This window comes from Physeter macrocephalus, chromosome 5 (genome assembly GCF_002837175.3).
Source record: "Physeter macrocephalus isolate SW-GA chromosome 5, ASM283717v5, whole genome shotgun sequence".
Lineage (NCBI taxonomy): Eukaryota > Metazoa > Chordata > Mammalia > Artiodactyla > Physeteridae > Physeter > Physeter macrocephalus.
In genome coordinates, this window is record NC_041218.1 from 92,934,574 (window position 1) to 92,951,538 (window position 16,965).

The 16,965-nt window shown below is 34.6% G+C and overlaps 1 protein-coding gene across 8 annotated transcripts in view; it reads right to left on the reverse strand.

Annotated features, from left to right (window-relative positions):
* The window catches only part of COG5 (component of oligomeric golgi complex 5), a 288,472-nt gene that overhangs the window by 36,735 nt on the left and 234,772 nt on the right, over positions 1 to 16,965 (reverse strand). For all 8 annotated transcript variants that reach the window (XM_007105321.4, XM_007105322.4, XM_028490186.2 and 5 more), the window contains 2 exons: positions 1,899 to 2,009; positions 361 to 423 (listed from right to left, as the gene is read on the reverse strand). In XM_007105321.4, the coding sequence (XP_007105383.3) occupies positions 361 to 423; positions 1,899 to 2,009 (174 nt within the window). The remainder of the gene's footprint in view (positions 1 to 360; positions 424 to 1,898; positions 2,010 to 16,965) is intronic.

Consider the following 16,965-nt stretch of genomic DNA (forward strand, 5'->3'; position numbering starts at 1 on the left):
ATGTCCCATAGGCAACAAAAATCTCCCTGGTGGAGAACCACTGCTTTACTGGGATAATACTGGGCTGCACTGCCCTAAGACACAGTGAATACTTATAACTCTCTTGCTTCTCTTGCTTATGATACAATTATCATAAGTGCAACACAATCTGTAGACACCAACAGGGTCTATTTTTAAATTCTAGAAAATATAAACACACATGTAGCCTCTCTCTTTAGGATAATCATCAACATGCTACTTTTGGCATATGGAGAAGATTCTGAATTATTTTTAAAATGTGACATCTCCCACTCATCCAAACAAATAATTCTAAAACCTATTCCGATCTATAGAGTCAAAGATTAAATTACATTCTTTTACCTTTAGGGCTGAAATTATAGTTTGCTCAGCTGCTGGTGGGAATGAGCTCTGACTGGAAACCACCTAGAACAAATCCAGTTATAGTTTTGCTTAAGTTATTTATTTTTATAAATACTAACTTTGATCATCACATAATAAAACTGTTTCCACAAGCCACATATAAAATATTATCATTACTTTAGAGTAGTATCTCATACATGTTTTAAAAATCCATTAGTATTCAGTAGTTAGGATAGGTTTAAAAATGTTTTCCTGTATAAAGCAAATATCTACTTCAAATAACTGAAACATTAAGAATTCTACTAGCTAGCTTTCCTTAATTATAAAGTTTTAACTTGAAAAAGTCAGTTTAAAGCCATATTTACTTATTTCTTAAAAAAAAAAAAATCACCCTTGGTAGGCTGACTATAATTTTTAACAAGTAAATGTCAAATGTTTCCCTTTTTACAAATCAATACCAACATTATGAAAATTCTGAAATGATCAATAATGACATTTAAATCAGGCTAAATAAATACAACTTTGCATTGCTTGTGGTTCTTTAGAGTAATAATTAAAGGAAATGGAAACTATATCATATATTCTTTTCATTTACTTTTGTTATTTACTTTTCTGAGATTACCTGTTAATAACCCTTCAAATATATTTTGTTTAGTGTGCAAAATACAAATTTTGGAAACCCCTAATTGATAAAAGGACTTGTTAAAAAATTTAAGTAAATGAAAAACTGTCACTTATAATTATTCTAAAGTACAGTCTAGCATATAAAAGCTCATATTAGAGGTCAAGGTTTTAAGAACATCATCTAACCTTTGGCTTTTTCAGGTCTTCTAACTATCTCTCTACTTACCAAATATTTTGAAAATCATTAATAGAAAGTAAACACAAGCAATTCAAGAATCAAAGAAGGGGTTGAAAATGTTGCTTTCCTAATAATTAGGTTTACAGTTCATCTTAGACATAATATATAAAGGCAAACAAGTTAAAATTCAGTCATTTTTTAAAAAAGTATTAGTAGATCAATAGCAAAAAAAATATTTTTTACTCATAAATAGTCTTCAATGATTATACCATACAAGTTCACTGTTTTTAATGCATCTCCTCCCCCACTTTTTTGTACAAAGGTAGAAAGAACCTTTCTGACATGTTAGAGGGCTTACGAGCTCTTACTATTACTAGCTTTGCTATAATTTACTACCACCCATATGATACCAAATTATGTGGTTTAATGGGTATAAAACACAAATAATTTACCTTTAAATCATCTGTTCAATAAACTTGACTATACCAAGCAACCGTGAGGATCTACAGTTCATGTGTTTTAAACTAACTGTAGAGACAAAAAGTCATACAAACAATAGAGGCCAGGATCAAAGACTGTTTAGAAAAAGTTCATGCCTCAGCTTATTTTACAATCACATTTTCACTGTATTCTTCTGCAAAAAATTAAATAATAATTCATTACTGTCTAAATTTAAGGCAAGAAGAAAGAAGAACTTGAAATTAAGTCAAAAGAACTTAATTAAAATAAAGGTTACCTTTGTTACCGATTGGTGCAACTTATATAGTGAATTCACTACTGCCACATTTCTTCTCTGCCCTTCGGTAAGAGGTCCAATCACCTGACTTGCATCTCCTTGGGTGGAGAGCTGTAAGAATTCAACACAAGAAGAAATTACCAAAGTGATAGTTCATATTTACTGGGGGGAAGTTCATGGTCCCCTGAAAAAGAAAATGTTAATTGGAAATATTCAGGTCAAGCTTTGGACTTCAGGCATAGCCAGGTACCTCTGTAGATTTAACACCATGGACCTGGAAGCCTAATTAGTCTTGCACAGGAAGAACATCCTTCATCAGTACTTCATAGCTGGTGGACTCCTGAGGCAAGTGCGACCTGAAAGCCCAGGATCTGCTGTTATTTTGATACATCAGCATAGTATTTCTAGGGAATACCTTCTGCCAACAATTTTTCTATTAAAAAACTGAGAAATAAGCCATCCAAAAAAAGAAAGCAGAGAAAGAAGGAAAAAAGAAGGGAGGGAGGAAGGAATAAAAGTAAACCTACATCCTATGTACATTTGACAGCCATCATAATAGCCTAATGAAATGAGTGGTAGAAAGAGGGTATCACACTCATTTTTTCCTAGATTGAAAAGGAAGTTGCTTAGGATTATACCGTGTATGGATGATCAGTAGGAGTGGTACTAATGCATGCATTTTAGGGAAAAGGACATGGGATTTTTACTGAATTAATCTAAAAACTATTCTAGCTCCATTTAAGAAAACACTCCACCTGTAAACGATTCTCATATTAATCAGGTTTTAATCTAATCCTCTATAACTATTATTATTTAAAGGTCAATTAAACTTATCAGGAAAATAAAACATAAGGCAAGTAACTATATATATGGATGCACATCTCAAACATGAAAAATTGGCCTTTTAGGGAAGAGGTGAAAATAAAAGCATCTTCCCTTTGTTATAGTGATAAAAATAAAATATGAGAGAAAGAAATACTGTTTTTCTTTCTACTCTCCTTTGATACACACACATAAATTTTCAAAACTAAATTCAATTCCCACTTTATCAATTCCTACTTATGGCAACAAAATACAATTTAAAAACATAAAAAACCGCAATTAAAATAAAGAGAATAATCCTTCATTGAAGTTATAATCCATGATGATGGCTTTAAGTCAACATAAAGCTTTCTGACATTAGGTTAAATAACTCCAACTTATTTTGCCTTTCCTCATGGACAGATAGTTACCAAATTACAATCAGGTTGTGTCCTAAATGGTCATTTATAAGTTAGTAGGCTGAAAAAAAAAAGCTGTATTTTTCCTGTAGAAACTATGTTAAAAATCAATGGTTAGACCTCAGATGAGCCCATACAGCCCAGTTTAATCTATAATGTGGTAAACTAATACTCATAGAAGCTCTGAGCCCCCAGGAGACAGCAGATGATGGGCTCCAAGCTATGGTGAGGGTGGGGAAAAGCTCCTGAAGCCACTTTGAAGACTTTAGTGGCAATGGTCAGTGGCATCAATGGTTATGGTAGACTCAGGGGTTAGATGCTAAATATGTACCTGTCTATAATAGGCGTTTAAAAACTGTGAGTTCTAGCTGTACAATTTTTAAAAATCCAATCTCTCTTACTTCTCTCGAGAGTCTCTCCAAATAATTGTGAAGTGCTAACAAAGAAATGGGAAAAGAACCTTTCTGATACTATCTTATTTCCACTTATTTTATGTATTCCATATTTAATAAAGAGACAGGCTCACTGCTAGAAAGGATGGAGATTATTTTATTGATAATAATTGATCATAGTTTTAGGGTTTAAAAGTACAGAAAGGCCCATTTTACACCTATTAGGGTGCTATAATATAAATGACAGATAATAACAAATGTTGGCCATGATGAAGAGCAACTGGAACTCTTGCGCATTGCTAGTGGGATTTTAAAACGGAGTAGACGCTCTGGAAAACAGCCTGGCAGTTCCTCAAAGGTAAACAGAGTGAAAATGCACCCAGCAATTCAACTCTTAGATATATACACAAAAGAAATAAAAACATGTATACAACTATTCACAGAAGCATTATTCCATAGCATAACAGCCTCAAAATTGAAACAACCCAAATGTCAACCAACTGATAGATGGATAAATAAAAATAAGATGTAGTATATCCATACAACAGAATGTTCCTCAGCAAAAAGAAAGGAATTCAGTTCTGATACATGCTATAACATGGAAGTACCTTGAGAGTAAAAAGAAGCCACTTACAAAAGGCCACATATTAAATGATTACATTTACATAAAATATCCAGAATAAGCAAATCCACAGAGATAAAAAGTAGATTAGTAATTGGAAGAGGGGTAAATGGGGAGTGACTGCTAATGGGTAGGAGGTTTCTTTTTGGGGTGGTGAAATGTTCTAAAGTTGATTGTGAATATACTATAAAACAATGATTTCTACACTTGAAATGGGTGAATTATATTTTAATAAAGCTGTTTAAAAAGTATAGAAACAAAAATTCCCACACTACAAGGGTTATCAATGAATACCTTGAGAGCCTAGTGAAAACTAAGGTTAAGATTAGATGGCTCAGTTAAATAGATCTACAAAGTTCAATGAAGAAAATACTATAGTTACAGGAGCAAAACAATGATAATATAAAAGAACTAAAAATGATATCACTGTGTGCCAAAACCAAAAAACAAAATTTAAACATCAAAGTGAAAATATAACACTAGAAGATTGGAAACAAAAATAATATGCTGCTTATTATGTGCCTGACAGCACATAATAGAATCAGTCCAACACCTCAGGTAAGTGGATCACCCTGTTTCTCTCCAGCACCACTCCTGTCATAAACTTTTTGGGGAAAATAATTTCAAACTTACAAAATGTTACAAAAATAAAAATAGTGCAAGGAACACCCATTTACGCTTTACTCAGATTTACCTATTGCTAACATTTTATCTCATTTGCTTCATTATTCGTAGTCTTTCCTTCTCTTTCACACACACACACACACGCATATTTTTTTTTCTGAATCTTACATACATTACAGCCCTTTGTCCCATTTCAGTGGATATTTCCTAAGCATAGCACTACTCTTTTACGAAACCTCAGTTCAGTCATCGACTTCATAAATTTACATTGTTAACAATACTTTTATCTGGCATCTGCCATGTTTCCAAAAAGTTCTGGTTTCTTTTAGTGGGAAGTGGTATTAGAGACCAAGATCTGGGCCCTAGGTGTGCTCACTGCTACTTACTCCTGTAAAAACTCTTAATCAATTCAATATTTATAGAGATGATTGCTTCAATACCCTGGACTCTTACTTAGCTCCTTGTCTTCTTCCTCTTCAAGTTATAAAAACTATATAGTGAATTCCCATATACTGATAACCTAGACTTCACAATTAACACTCTACAATTTGTTTTATATCACATACCTATCACCTATCTTCAACTCATTTTATATTTTTGATTCATTTCAAAATAAGTTTTAGACATCAGTATACTTAACCCCAAAACAGTTAAGCATGTGTATAATTAACTGGAATTCAATATTTACTTCCATTTTTTTTTTTTTTTTTTTTTTTACTTTTAAGGTAAAATTTACATGTGATGACATGCAGACATTTAGTGTACAATTCACTGAGGTCTGGTAAACTGCTTTACTTGTGTAGCGCTGACCACATCACTCCAGAGGGTCCTCCGTCCCACTTCCCACTCAATCCCACTCTTCTGGTGTGATAAGTCTTGGCTTTTAAGTGGGGCTACATTCACAGACAATATGGAAGGATATTTTTAACGAGTTCCAAAGACAGTATTTCACATATTATTCAGTCTTTTACCAGCTCCTGCTGCCTCCTGTTGTGTTCTTCTTCGGAAAAAAATTTTATTTTTGCTCACACATATTTTCCAAACCACTAAAAGTAAGGCACAATTTATCTTTTCGAACATTTTATTATGAACACTTAAAGACTTGTACAGTGAACACCCATATACTGACCACCTAGATTCTATAATAACATTTTATAACACTTGCTTATGTTATCCATCCCTCTATCCATTTTATTTTATTTATTTATTTTTTTAATATAAATTTATTTTATTTATTTATTTTTGGCTGTGATGGGTCTTCAATGCTGCGCGCGGGCTTTTTCTAGTTGTGGTGAGCAGGGGCTACTTTTCATTGCGGTGCACGAGCTTCTCATTGCAGTGGCTTCTCCTGTTGCAGAGCATGGGCTCTAGGCACTCGGGCTTCAGTAGTTGTGGCAGGTGGACTTAGCAGTTGTGGCTCACGGGCTCTAGAGCACAGGCTCAGTAGTTGTGGCGCACAGGCTTAGCTGCTCCGCAGCATGTGGGATCTTCCCAGGCCAGGGATTGAATCCATGTTCCCTGCATTGGCAGATGGATTCTCAACCACTGTGCCACCAGGGAAGCCCCCATTTTATTTTATTTTTTTCCATTTTATATTTTTGATGCATCTCAAAATAACTTGAAGACCACTATATTTGCTACCAATGACTTCATCTCACTGATTAGTTTTATCTATTCTATATCTTTACATAAAGTTTTTTTGGGTATATGAATGTAAAGCTTTTTTCACTCAGCATAATGTTACTTGTTTTCACCCACGTTTGTTCCTTTTTATTGCTGTGTGATATTCCATTGTATGAATCTATCTGAGTTCGTTTTACCCATTCTCCTATTGTTCCTAGAATGTCTGCAATAAAACGAACACTAGACTTAGGAACCTAGACTTTTCTCTACCACTTGCTAGCTGAGTAACTTGTGGCTTCGATTTCTTTATCTGTAACATGAAACTAACAATACAGTCAATACCAAAGTATGCTTTGTAAACTATAAAATGCCTTAGCAATGTAAGGCATTACCTTTTTTTTTGGTTGCGTGGCTTGTGGGATCTTAATTCCCCGACCAAGGATGGAACCTGTACCCCCTGCAGTGGAAGCGCAGAGTCTTAACCACTGGACCACCAGGAAAAGTCCCAAGGCATTACCATTTTTATCTCCAGACAATTCTATGTCTGGTTCTCATGTTCTTCTCACTTCTCCTTTGCTTAGTCCTTTACCCTACAATCCACTCCTCCAAGCTCTACCTATCTCAGTACTGGTGAGGGACTACAGGCACAGATTAGTACTGAGGAATTGGAACCAAAAGCCACTGAAACTATCTAGAGGTACAGAGTAAATTATTTTGGCTCCTTTTTGGTTATGGTAAGAAAGCAACTTGTCCAGAGTAGGCATTCTCTATTTCAGAAGCCTCCACCCATCTTCAGCCATTTTAACTTTTACTGTTTCAAGCTATTTCCTTCATTTGATCTCCTTAAAACTTACTTTTCACGAATTCACGTGTACGTTCAGCAAGTAGAAGATGCTCATTAATATCTGTTGAATGACTGAAGGGCCAGAATAATGGTTTCTCATTGCTGCTTTTTCAAAGTCCACCTTATTTGAGATGAATAAAATTATATGGAGGTGCAAAAACACAGTTTTGGCTGTGAAGCATTAGGAACTAGGGAACTAGAAAGGTAAAAGCAGTTAAGAGATTCAATATTCTAAACTATGAGAAAAGTACATACTGGTGCATCACATTACACTATTTAATATAGCCTGGAAAGATGTCAGAAAGCAAAAGAGCAGCATTTGAGTTTTAAAACACACACACACACACACACACACACACACACGAAAAGAAAGGGACTCCAAAGGCTAAAGGAATCCTTAATAATTAAAATGGTTCCTATGTGCAAACAACAAGACTTACTATTCCTTTTTAAGTTTAATTATCTGAAGAAAGCATTTTTCACAAATTCTAATTCTGTGCATCTGCTCACTAGGAACTTTGTGTGAATTCAATGCATGAGAAACCACTTGAGATTAAAGTCCTGAAACGATGACAAGTTATACTGTTAACATGAAGAATGTTTTATATAATTTTTAATTTGTAGATGAAATGACCCCAAGATCGCCGTAACATCACAGCTGAGGGCTACAAGTAAAAGAAATAAAACTGACGATTCAAGAGATGAGTTGGATGAGAGCTTTAAATTTCTATTCAGATAATCTACTGAAAATTACTTTTGGAGAAATTATAAAGTTGGTGATTTAGAAGAATGTCTAAAAAGAACAAGAAAATATATTATGGATTAGTTATGTGTTACATACGGTTAAGTTACTTTCCAGATATTATGGAAATACCACTAGTGTTCTATTTATCTGTAATTTCCATTACTGCTAAGAAATGTCAAGGGTACAGGATAACTCCTTTTTATATGGATTTGGTCACAATTCTTCTAAATATTTCTTTGCAATCATGTGTAAAACAAACGAGGAAAAAAGTATATATTAGAATTTCATAGGTTTAAAACAGAACAATGCGAAATGTATACTAATCTACAATGCTTCCTGAATAAAAACAAGTCAAAACATTTTTATATTAAATCAGATACTTTAACAAAAACTTTGAAATAAGCTCTGATGAACCTTCAGTTATGGTTATATCTATGCTTATTTTTCTGAAAGTGGTGAGTATTTGGATTACAATTACCAAATTTTAAAATGTAATGTCATATTTATATTAGAACAAATTCTTTTGATCTAATGCATGCTTTTTATCCAATTTTGGAGTTCACAGCAAAAAACAAAAAATTACACGCAAAAGGCAAAGTATTATTAATGTTGTTATTCTAATGGAGTGTATAAAGGGCAAATAGCTAACTCTCCAATTGTCACCCTCCCCTCCCCCCCGCCCCCCCACACACAAGACATCAGTAATCAACTGTGGCCCTGTTATGGCCTCGTAACACAGTGCTCCAGGTAGCGACTACAAATCTCTTAGACACAGGAGATGAAATCTATTTGTAATCCCTGAGTGATGTCATATGAGTTTTCCTGGACATTTAATTGGGCCAATGATTCTAAGTGTATTCTATGGTTCACCTAAACGCTTTCTAGGTCAAGAGACGCTGATAAGCAATATATTCCAAGAGCCTCAAAACTGCTGTATCCTTTCATAGCCCACTATCAGAAATGTATCCTAAGAAAACAGTAAAGCTATATGCACAAGGATAATGTTATTTATAAAACAGAGAAATTGGAAAATACTACATGTCTAAGAATAAGAGAATAGTTGGGTATATGAAACAATTCACACGCTGGAATAAACAACAATGGAGGTGCTTACGTTATAGTGTTAACTGTAAAAAAAACAAACAAAAAAAGCAGATTTGTCTGTGCAGCAGTTTTGTCTCAGAAAAAAACTGGAAAGAAATAAAGCAAAAACATTAAAAAATAGTATGAAGCACTACATAATGTGCCAAATTACCGGAATACTAGTAAAAAGCACTGCAGAATTCCATACAACCTAAAAGGTTCATTTGTAGAACACACTTAGAAATTGTTATACAAGATAATTTCCTCCATTATAAAAATGAAAGATGTACAATTCCATCCCTGAAAGATTTAAGATAATATAAGAAAATAAACTGCTTTGGTAACTGTTTACTTCCCCAAAAGAAGATTTTTGGAAAAGATAATCTCTTTTGATCTACTAATCTGTGACACAGATTAAAATAACTAATTTTTATTTATATTTACTTTTCAAATGCTTTCATCATAGATTACCTGGTTTAGAGTAAAGAATAAAAGAATTATAATTAAATATCACTTAGCTTATTATAACATGCAATTAATCGCATTAAAAATATATACACACACACATTCACAATTAAATTACTATCTAACATCCCTAATACTAAATACAGTTTGCAATACATTAGAAATTGAATTGTATTTGAAATTCAGACATAGGCATGTTTCTGCAAATCTATATAGCAGAAGACAAATCCACAGGTTTACACAACAATTCTTCATTTTCCTGGCATGTCAACCTAAGTAAACTTCCCTGACAAATAAAATTAATTTTCTTAGGTGCTAAAACTATCAGAAAATATTTTCACAAAAATCTCGCTACACTGTATTTCAGTACTTTTCTGGTTTCATAAATAAGACACACTGAACTTATACCTTAAGAAGTCAAATTCTACTTAACCTTTGTATATGTTCACTAGTGAGTGGTGTTTTTGTGCTATTACACATCTTTATTTTAAAAGTAATTCTATCAGAGCTTCGTAGGGTATATATATGGCTGCTTGCCGCTTCACTCATTTAACAGCTTTAGGTTACCATATCTTTTGAAATTTTGTGTTTCCTTTTCCTTTTTCTTTAAATTTTGATGATTTTTAAGAATCCTAATCTTATTCTTAAGGTGTCAGTTTCCTCTTTTTGATCTTATCTCCCCTCATCTTGGTCTAACTTGCTGCAAAGTGGGAAGCTAGAGGACTAACCACATGCAAGCTAGGAGACTTCCCCATAAATTAAGTTTATACTTTACTGCATGGACACTGTGACATCAATTCTAGACATTCAAAGGATGTTTTTAGTTCTTTCCTGGTTCTTATTTATATTTAAGACTGTTGAATTTGTCAAATATTTGACTACTTGATAAAAAAAAAAGAGGTGTTATTAGGACAGGTACATTCAACTACAAATAGATTCAATGGTAATGTTACATCTTGACATCAGACTAAACCACACAGATCTGATATCAAAGAGATGACAACTTGAGATGGGTTCCCTTTTGGACAATTAACATATAACTAAAAAGCCTGAAATCAAATCTTGTTTACAGATAAGAGGTGAGTAAAACCAGAACACAGGAATCAAATATAGCTTTGTAATTCAAAGCTGTATTGCTGAGACACCCTGTATTCCTGTTAGAAGACCCTTTTATCAACCTACCTTTCTCATCAACCTCCTCTAGATCTTCTCCCAAGCTCCTGTCCTTTATGTCAAAAACTCCACCTGGCACATGGGATTTGGTAACTACAGTGGGTAGGGAAGGCAAACACAATTTGCTAGGAATGGATCACTTGGAGTTTTTACTTTTTTTTCTTCAAAGAACCTTACGCTTTTGAACAACAGATGGAGTTTCCACCTACCCATGACTGATCACTGTCTCCTAAAACACTGGCCTTGTTAATTTAATTTAGAGTCATAAGTCTGTATATTAATTCTTTGAAGAAGGGAGTTCACTGTCAGGTATATTGACCTTTTCCATTTTCCAATAATGAATACTAAGACTAATTTATTAATCAACAGGAAAACTCTTTGCATATACATATATTACAGAGAATAAGACCCCTTTGACTGAAGGTAATTTAGGTTTCATACAGATTGAATTTCAAACCACAGAATTTCCAAAAGAAATAGGTTTATTACCCTTAGGGATATAGACAAACTAAAATCTCAGAATCCCACTATCAAGGCCTAAGCTAGTCAATAAAATTTTTAAAAATAATTAGTAGTTTATACATTTGTATATAGACTAGTACTTTCACAGTTTTTGAGATATAAATTCTAATGCAATTAAACCTATAATCTTGTATGGATTATTAATTTTCATAGCAAAGAAGTTCTTTATATATAGTCTAAAGGTAACTTTCAATTTAACTAGTCTTAATAATATAAAATTATTGGTTGGCCAATAAGTTCGTTTGGGTTTTTCTGTAACATCTGATGGGAAAACCCGAACGAACTTTTTGGCCAATCCAAAATATTACTGTGCTCCAAACTAATGAGGCTCTCTCTAAATATTAATCTTAATAGCATTGTTTATAATGTCAAACTAGAAAAAAAAGGTTAATTACCTGATTGAGAGCAATGATTATTAAACTACAAATTTATTTTGCAAAATCTGGTGATGTCATTCTATGTTTGTGTTTGCCACAAATGACTATGACTGTCTGAGAAGTCGTTTTCTTTTTTAAATATCTTTATTGGAGTATAATTGCTTTACAATGGTGTGTTAGTTTCTGCTGTATCACAAAGTGAATCAGCTATACATATACATACATCCCCATATCTCCTCCCTCCTGCGTCTTGAGAAGTCTTAGGGAAGTAGTTCTGCCATTCTGCGGTGGCCTGATTGACCTCCTTAACCCCATAACTTCCCATTCTGATAGTGGATTTGTCAATTTCTCTGTGAAATTCCATCCACTTTGTCTTATTAATCTGAGGCTGTGTCGTAAGGTGTATCATAATTCTTATACCCTCCTAGTAAATTGTTCTTGTTCTCATTTTATGACCAGCCTCTCCCCAACCCCTAATAATGCTTTTTGCTTTAGAGTCTATTTTGCCTGCTGTTAATATAGTTATATCAGCTTTTGTCTAATTCCTATTTGCCTGAAATATTTTTTCTCCAGTCTTTTACTTTCATTCTTTATATGTCCTTATGTTCTAGGTATATCACACAAAACTATATTTAATTATTAGGTCTCTCCAACTTGAGAAATGTCACTGGCCAGTTTAGTCTATTTACATTTACTGTGATCAATGATATATTTGGAATCCATCTTACTATGAACTTTTTATATGATTTTTTTTTGCTTCTTTTTATTCTGTTTACTTTTCAACTTTTTACTGAACTGGTACCTTTTTTTTTTTACCCATTTTCCCCATCAATTAATTTAGAATTTATACATTCTATTTCTAATCTTTCAATGGCTATAATTAAATTGTTAAAATTCATACTCAGCTTAAGTCAAAGTATCTATGGCTTTACAGTCCTCCTGAATAACACAAGCATTTTAGAATGGTTTAAAATTCATTATCCTTTCCTCATTGTAAGCTTTGATGTGGACTTGTATTTTAGGGTTTTTTTTTTTGTTTGCATGTCCCAAAGTAGTCACTATTATTTCTTATTTTATGCAACTAAGGCTTAGAACTACCTACATATTTACCAATTGTTTGTGCTTACTATTCCTTTTTGCATTTCAATCCTTCCTTTAGAGTTAGATTTCCTCCTTCAGTGTTCAACCATGAAAGGGCTTCCCTCTCACTGAGAGTGAAGGCCAAAGCCTTCACTACATCCTGCAAGGGCTGGCATGATCTAGAGTTGAGGTTAGAGTTTCAAGGATATTAGATGGGCTCACAGGAATTCTAGGAAAGCCAGAGCATTTAGTCAGTCTGTAGTCTCCCAGTATCCAGGAATCCGGGCATATAAGCAAGGCTGAAAAGGCAGAGTGCTTAGAACTAGAGGCCCTGGGCAGAAGGTGCCACTTCCCTGTGATATAACCAAAGTCTGCAACTAAAACTGCTTCAAACATCTACCAGACTTCTGTTGGCTTTTAAGCCACTTGCACCTGCCTCCTCAGCCCCACTGATTGTGATCAATCCCTTTGGCTGCTAATTAAATTCTTTCTTCTGTTTAAAACTTGCGTATCGTAAAAAGTGAAACAGAGCTAACTGGAAAGTATAAACTGAAAAACAAAAGTTCTCCCTGCACATCCTTAGTCCAATCCTCCAGGGTCATACACTAACACCTTCTTGTGGTCTTCTATTTAAAAAAGGAAAAGGAAATAGAAAAGCCTTTACAAAACAGCATTTATTTTATATATCTATCGTATTTACAGGTGGGACTACTAAATATAATATTTTCACCTTCTTTTTCTAGCCTAATAATATACCTTGAGACTTTTCCAAATGAGCACACAGAAATCTTCACAAGACTACAAAGTATTTCTCTCACTGATTTGTAACTAAACTCCAAACTATTAATATTTTCTTGAAGCATTTTATTTGTATGCTTGAGAAAGGAAGGAAGAGGATCTAAACTCCCCGGAGTGCAATATTCCTTGTCATTACTGTTACTCTTTTAAGGTTATTAGAATGATTACAGTTAGAAATTAGATTTCCCAACTAAACAGGGTTCTTGGCAAAGAGAGGGTTTATATACGTTTTGAATTAACAGAAGTGTAACATCTATATGTTAAGTGAAATAAATCAAAGACAAATACTGTATGATATAATTTATATATGGAATCTAAAAAATACAAAAACTAGTGAATGTAATAAAAAAGAAGCAGACTCACAGATACAGAGAACAAATTAATAGTTACCAGTGGGGGTGAGGGGCAATATAGGTGTAGGGGATTAGGAGGTACAAACTATAAGGTATAAAATAATGTACAAGGATATATTGTACAACATGGGGAATAGGCTTCCTTATTATGAGGGTATAGAAGCTCTCAAATTTCATCCCTTTTTGGGAATTCACTTTTTTTATACTGTGATGCCCTAATGCACGTACACAATATTAAACAATTAATAAATTTGTATTCTTTTTCTCCTGTTAACTTGCCTATTGTCAGTTTATTTCATAGACCCAGCCATCAAACCTAGAAGGGTGGAGGGAAAGTCTTTCTTCCCCTACATGTACATTGATTTTACAAAAGTCACACATAATTCTAAAACAGGCTTTTGGTTTCATTGATTTTTCTCTATTGGTTTTGTTTTCAACTCTGATTTCTGCTCTCATCTTTATTATTTCCTGCTATGGGGGGAAATAACTGCTACGACGGGGCTTCCCTGGTGGCACAGTGCTTAAGAATTTGCCTGCCAATGCAGAGGACACAGGTTTGAGCCCTGGTCTGGGAAGATCCCACATGTCACAAGCAACTAAGCCTGTGCGCCACAAATATTGAGCCTGAGCTCTAGAACCTGCAAGTCAAACTACTGAGCCCGCGTGCCACAACTACTGAAGCCCACGTGCTTAGAGCCCGTGCTCTGCAACGAGAAGCCACCACAGTGAGAAGCCAGTGCACTGCAACAAAGACCCAACGCAGCCATAAATTAATTAATTACTTAAATAATTAATTAAATTAGGAAAAAAAAAAGAATCCGCCTGCTAACGCAGGGGACACAGGTTCAAGCTCTGGTCCTAATTAATTACTTAAATAATTAATTAAATTAGGAAAAAAAAAAGAATCCGCCTGCTAACGCAGGGGACACAGGTTCAAGCTCTGGTCCGGCAAGATCCCACATGCTGCGGAGCAACTAAGCACGTGCGCCACAACTACTGAGCCTGCGCTCTAGAGCCCCCGAGCCCCAAATGCCTGAGCCCACGTGCCACAACTACTGAACCTGCGTCCCTAGAGTCTGCGCTCCACAACGAGAGAAGCCACCACAGTGAGAAGCCTGTGCACTGCAACAAAGAGTAGCCCCCGCTCACCGCAACTAGAGAAAGCTCGCGTGCAGCAATGAAGACCCAACTCAGCCAAAAAAAATTATAAATAAAATTTAAAAAGAAAATTAAACTGCTATGGATTTAATTTGTCTTCTTTTGCCCTAGTTTCTTGAGGTGGAATATTTGAACAGTAATTTGGGACCTTTTTTTTTTTTTGCCCCCCATATAAGCATTTAATGCTATGCATTTCCCTAAATTAACTGCATCCCAGGAAGTTTGATATGGTATATTCTCATGTTTATTTAATTCAAAATATATTTTTACATTTCCCTTTTGACCCAGAGATTATTTGAAAGTATGTTATTTAATTTCCAAATATTTGAGAGATTTTCCAGATATTTTTCTGTTACTTTGAGGGGAGGGGTCACAGACCTCTTTGAAACCTGTTACAACATTTTTCCAGAAAAAACTCATATAAAATAACATTTTATAATTTCCTGGGATTCACAGATCCCCTGAAAACCCTTCACAGAACTCCTAGATTAGCAATTCCTACCCTAAGACATTGAAAAATGATTTTTAAAAAAGGTTGTCCACAAAGGAGAAAGAAGATTTTCTGGAGCCCTATCACAGAGAGAACACTTTCCATATGTACCATTATTTTAGGTATGTCTCAGAAAATAATCTAAATTGGCACAAGTTCATACTAGTGAGTTTAGTAAAAGTTGGCTGCCCAAAAGTTAGCTGCTATGTGCTTGATATAGTAAAGGGAAAAGACAATCAATAATTTCTAAGATGCAAATGAGTTCTTTTATACTCAAATGCAGTGAATTTTAGTTTGCATCCTAACTTTTAAAAGAAAGTGCCTTTTTGTTTTGTCATTTTTTTCAAGTTAAGACCGCTGTTTTTCTGCTGATAAGAGAGAGCAGGAGCACACAATCTACAGGTAGACAGCAATACATTTTCAGCTTTTCAGCACCTTGAAGTTACAAATATGTCATAAAATTCAGAAGAAATATGAGAACTAGCCTAGTACCTTGAAAGCTCTCAGAGGCTCCTCTGTGAAAAGTGTCTTCCTCTATGGTTACTCCGTTTGTCCCCATTCTCTGGGGGTTTTACAGCTGCCCTTCCAACCATGCCTCCCTCCCGACCACTACCACCACAGCTCTGCAATTCAAAGTCACGTCTAATGCTGGTGGCTCAGAGATCCCATCACACTGGATATTGCAAGAGCCAATCCCTGAGCGTGTTTTGGCTTTGGTTCCATTTGCAAGGCCATCTTGCCTCGTGTCACACTAGGCTGATACCTATGGCAGCCCTAGGAGGTAAATATAGGTTTTCTTTCTATCTTATTTGTAAGTGTAGCTATATCTTTGTCATTATACATATTTGTATGACTGTGTGTACTAGGGAATAGGGTACTCTGAGCGAATCACAGCCTAACCCTGACTAAATGCTGACAACTTTCTCTCCCAGAAACATACTTTAAAATAGTATAATTTTGAAGTATACATTAGAGAATTAAATTATATTCCTATACCTTGAAACAGGGATAAGATTATACCTTCTTGATCACTAAGATGCCTGAAAAGATATAAAAGCTCTATAGTTTTAAGATCACTTCCAATTCCAGTAAAAATGGACCAGGTAATTCAGACTAATCCTGTCAATGGCAACACCTAGAAAAGCCGAATTATATATTTAAAAAACCTTCATGGTATCAAAGTGCTAACATGGCAGTGAAAACTCATGGGGGCCTGATCCAAATGCCCAGCTTCTTTTCAAGTCTCTTATTACTTCTTGTACTTTCTGGAGTTGACATAGAAAATTCTATTTGTTTTATTTGTTCACATTCTGAAATAAAGGAAGAGATAAATGAAAGTATATTTTGTAATGAAAGACATAAGGAAAAATAGGAGAGGGGAAAAATTAATATTATATGCTTGTGGTAATGTAAACAAGTTCAGGACAATAAAGATTCGAGAGGGCTTCCCTGGTGGCGCAGTGGTTGAGAGTCCGCCTGCCGATGCAGGGGGACACGG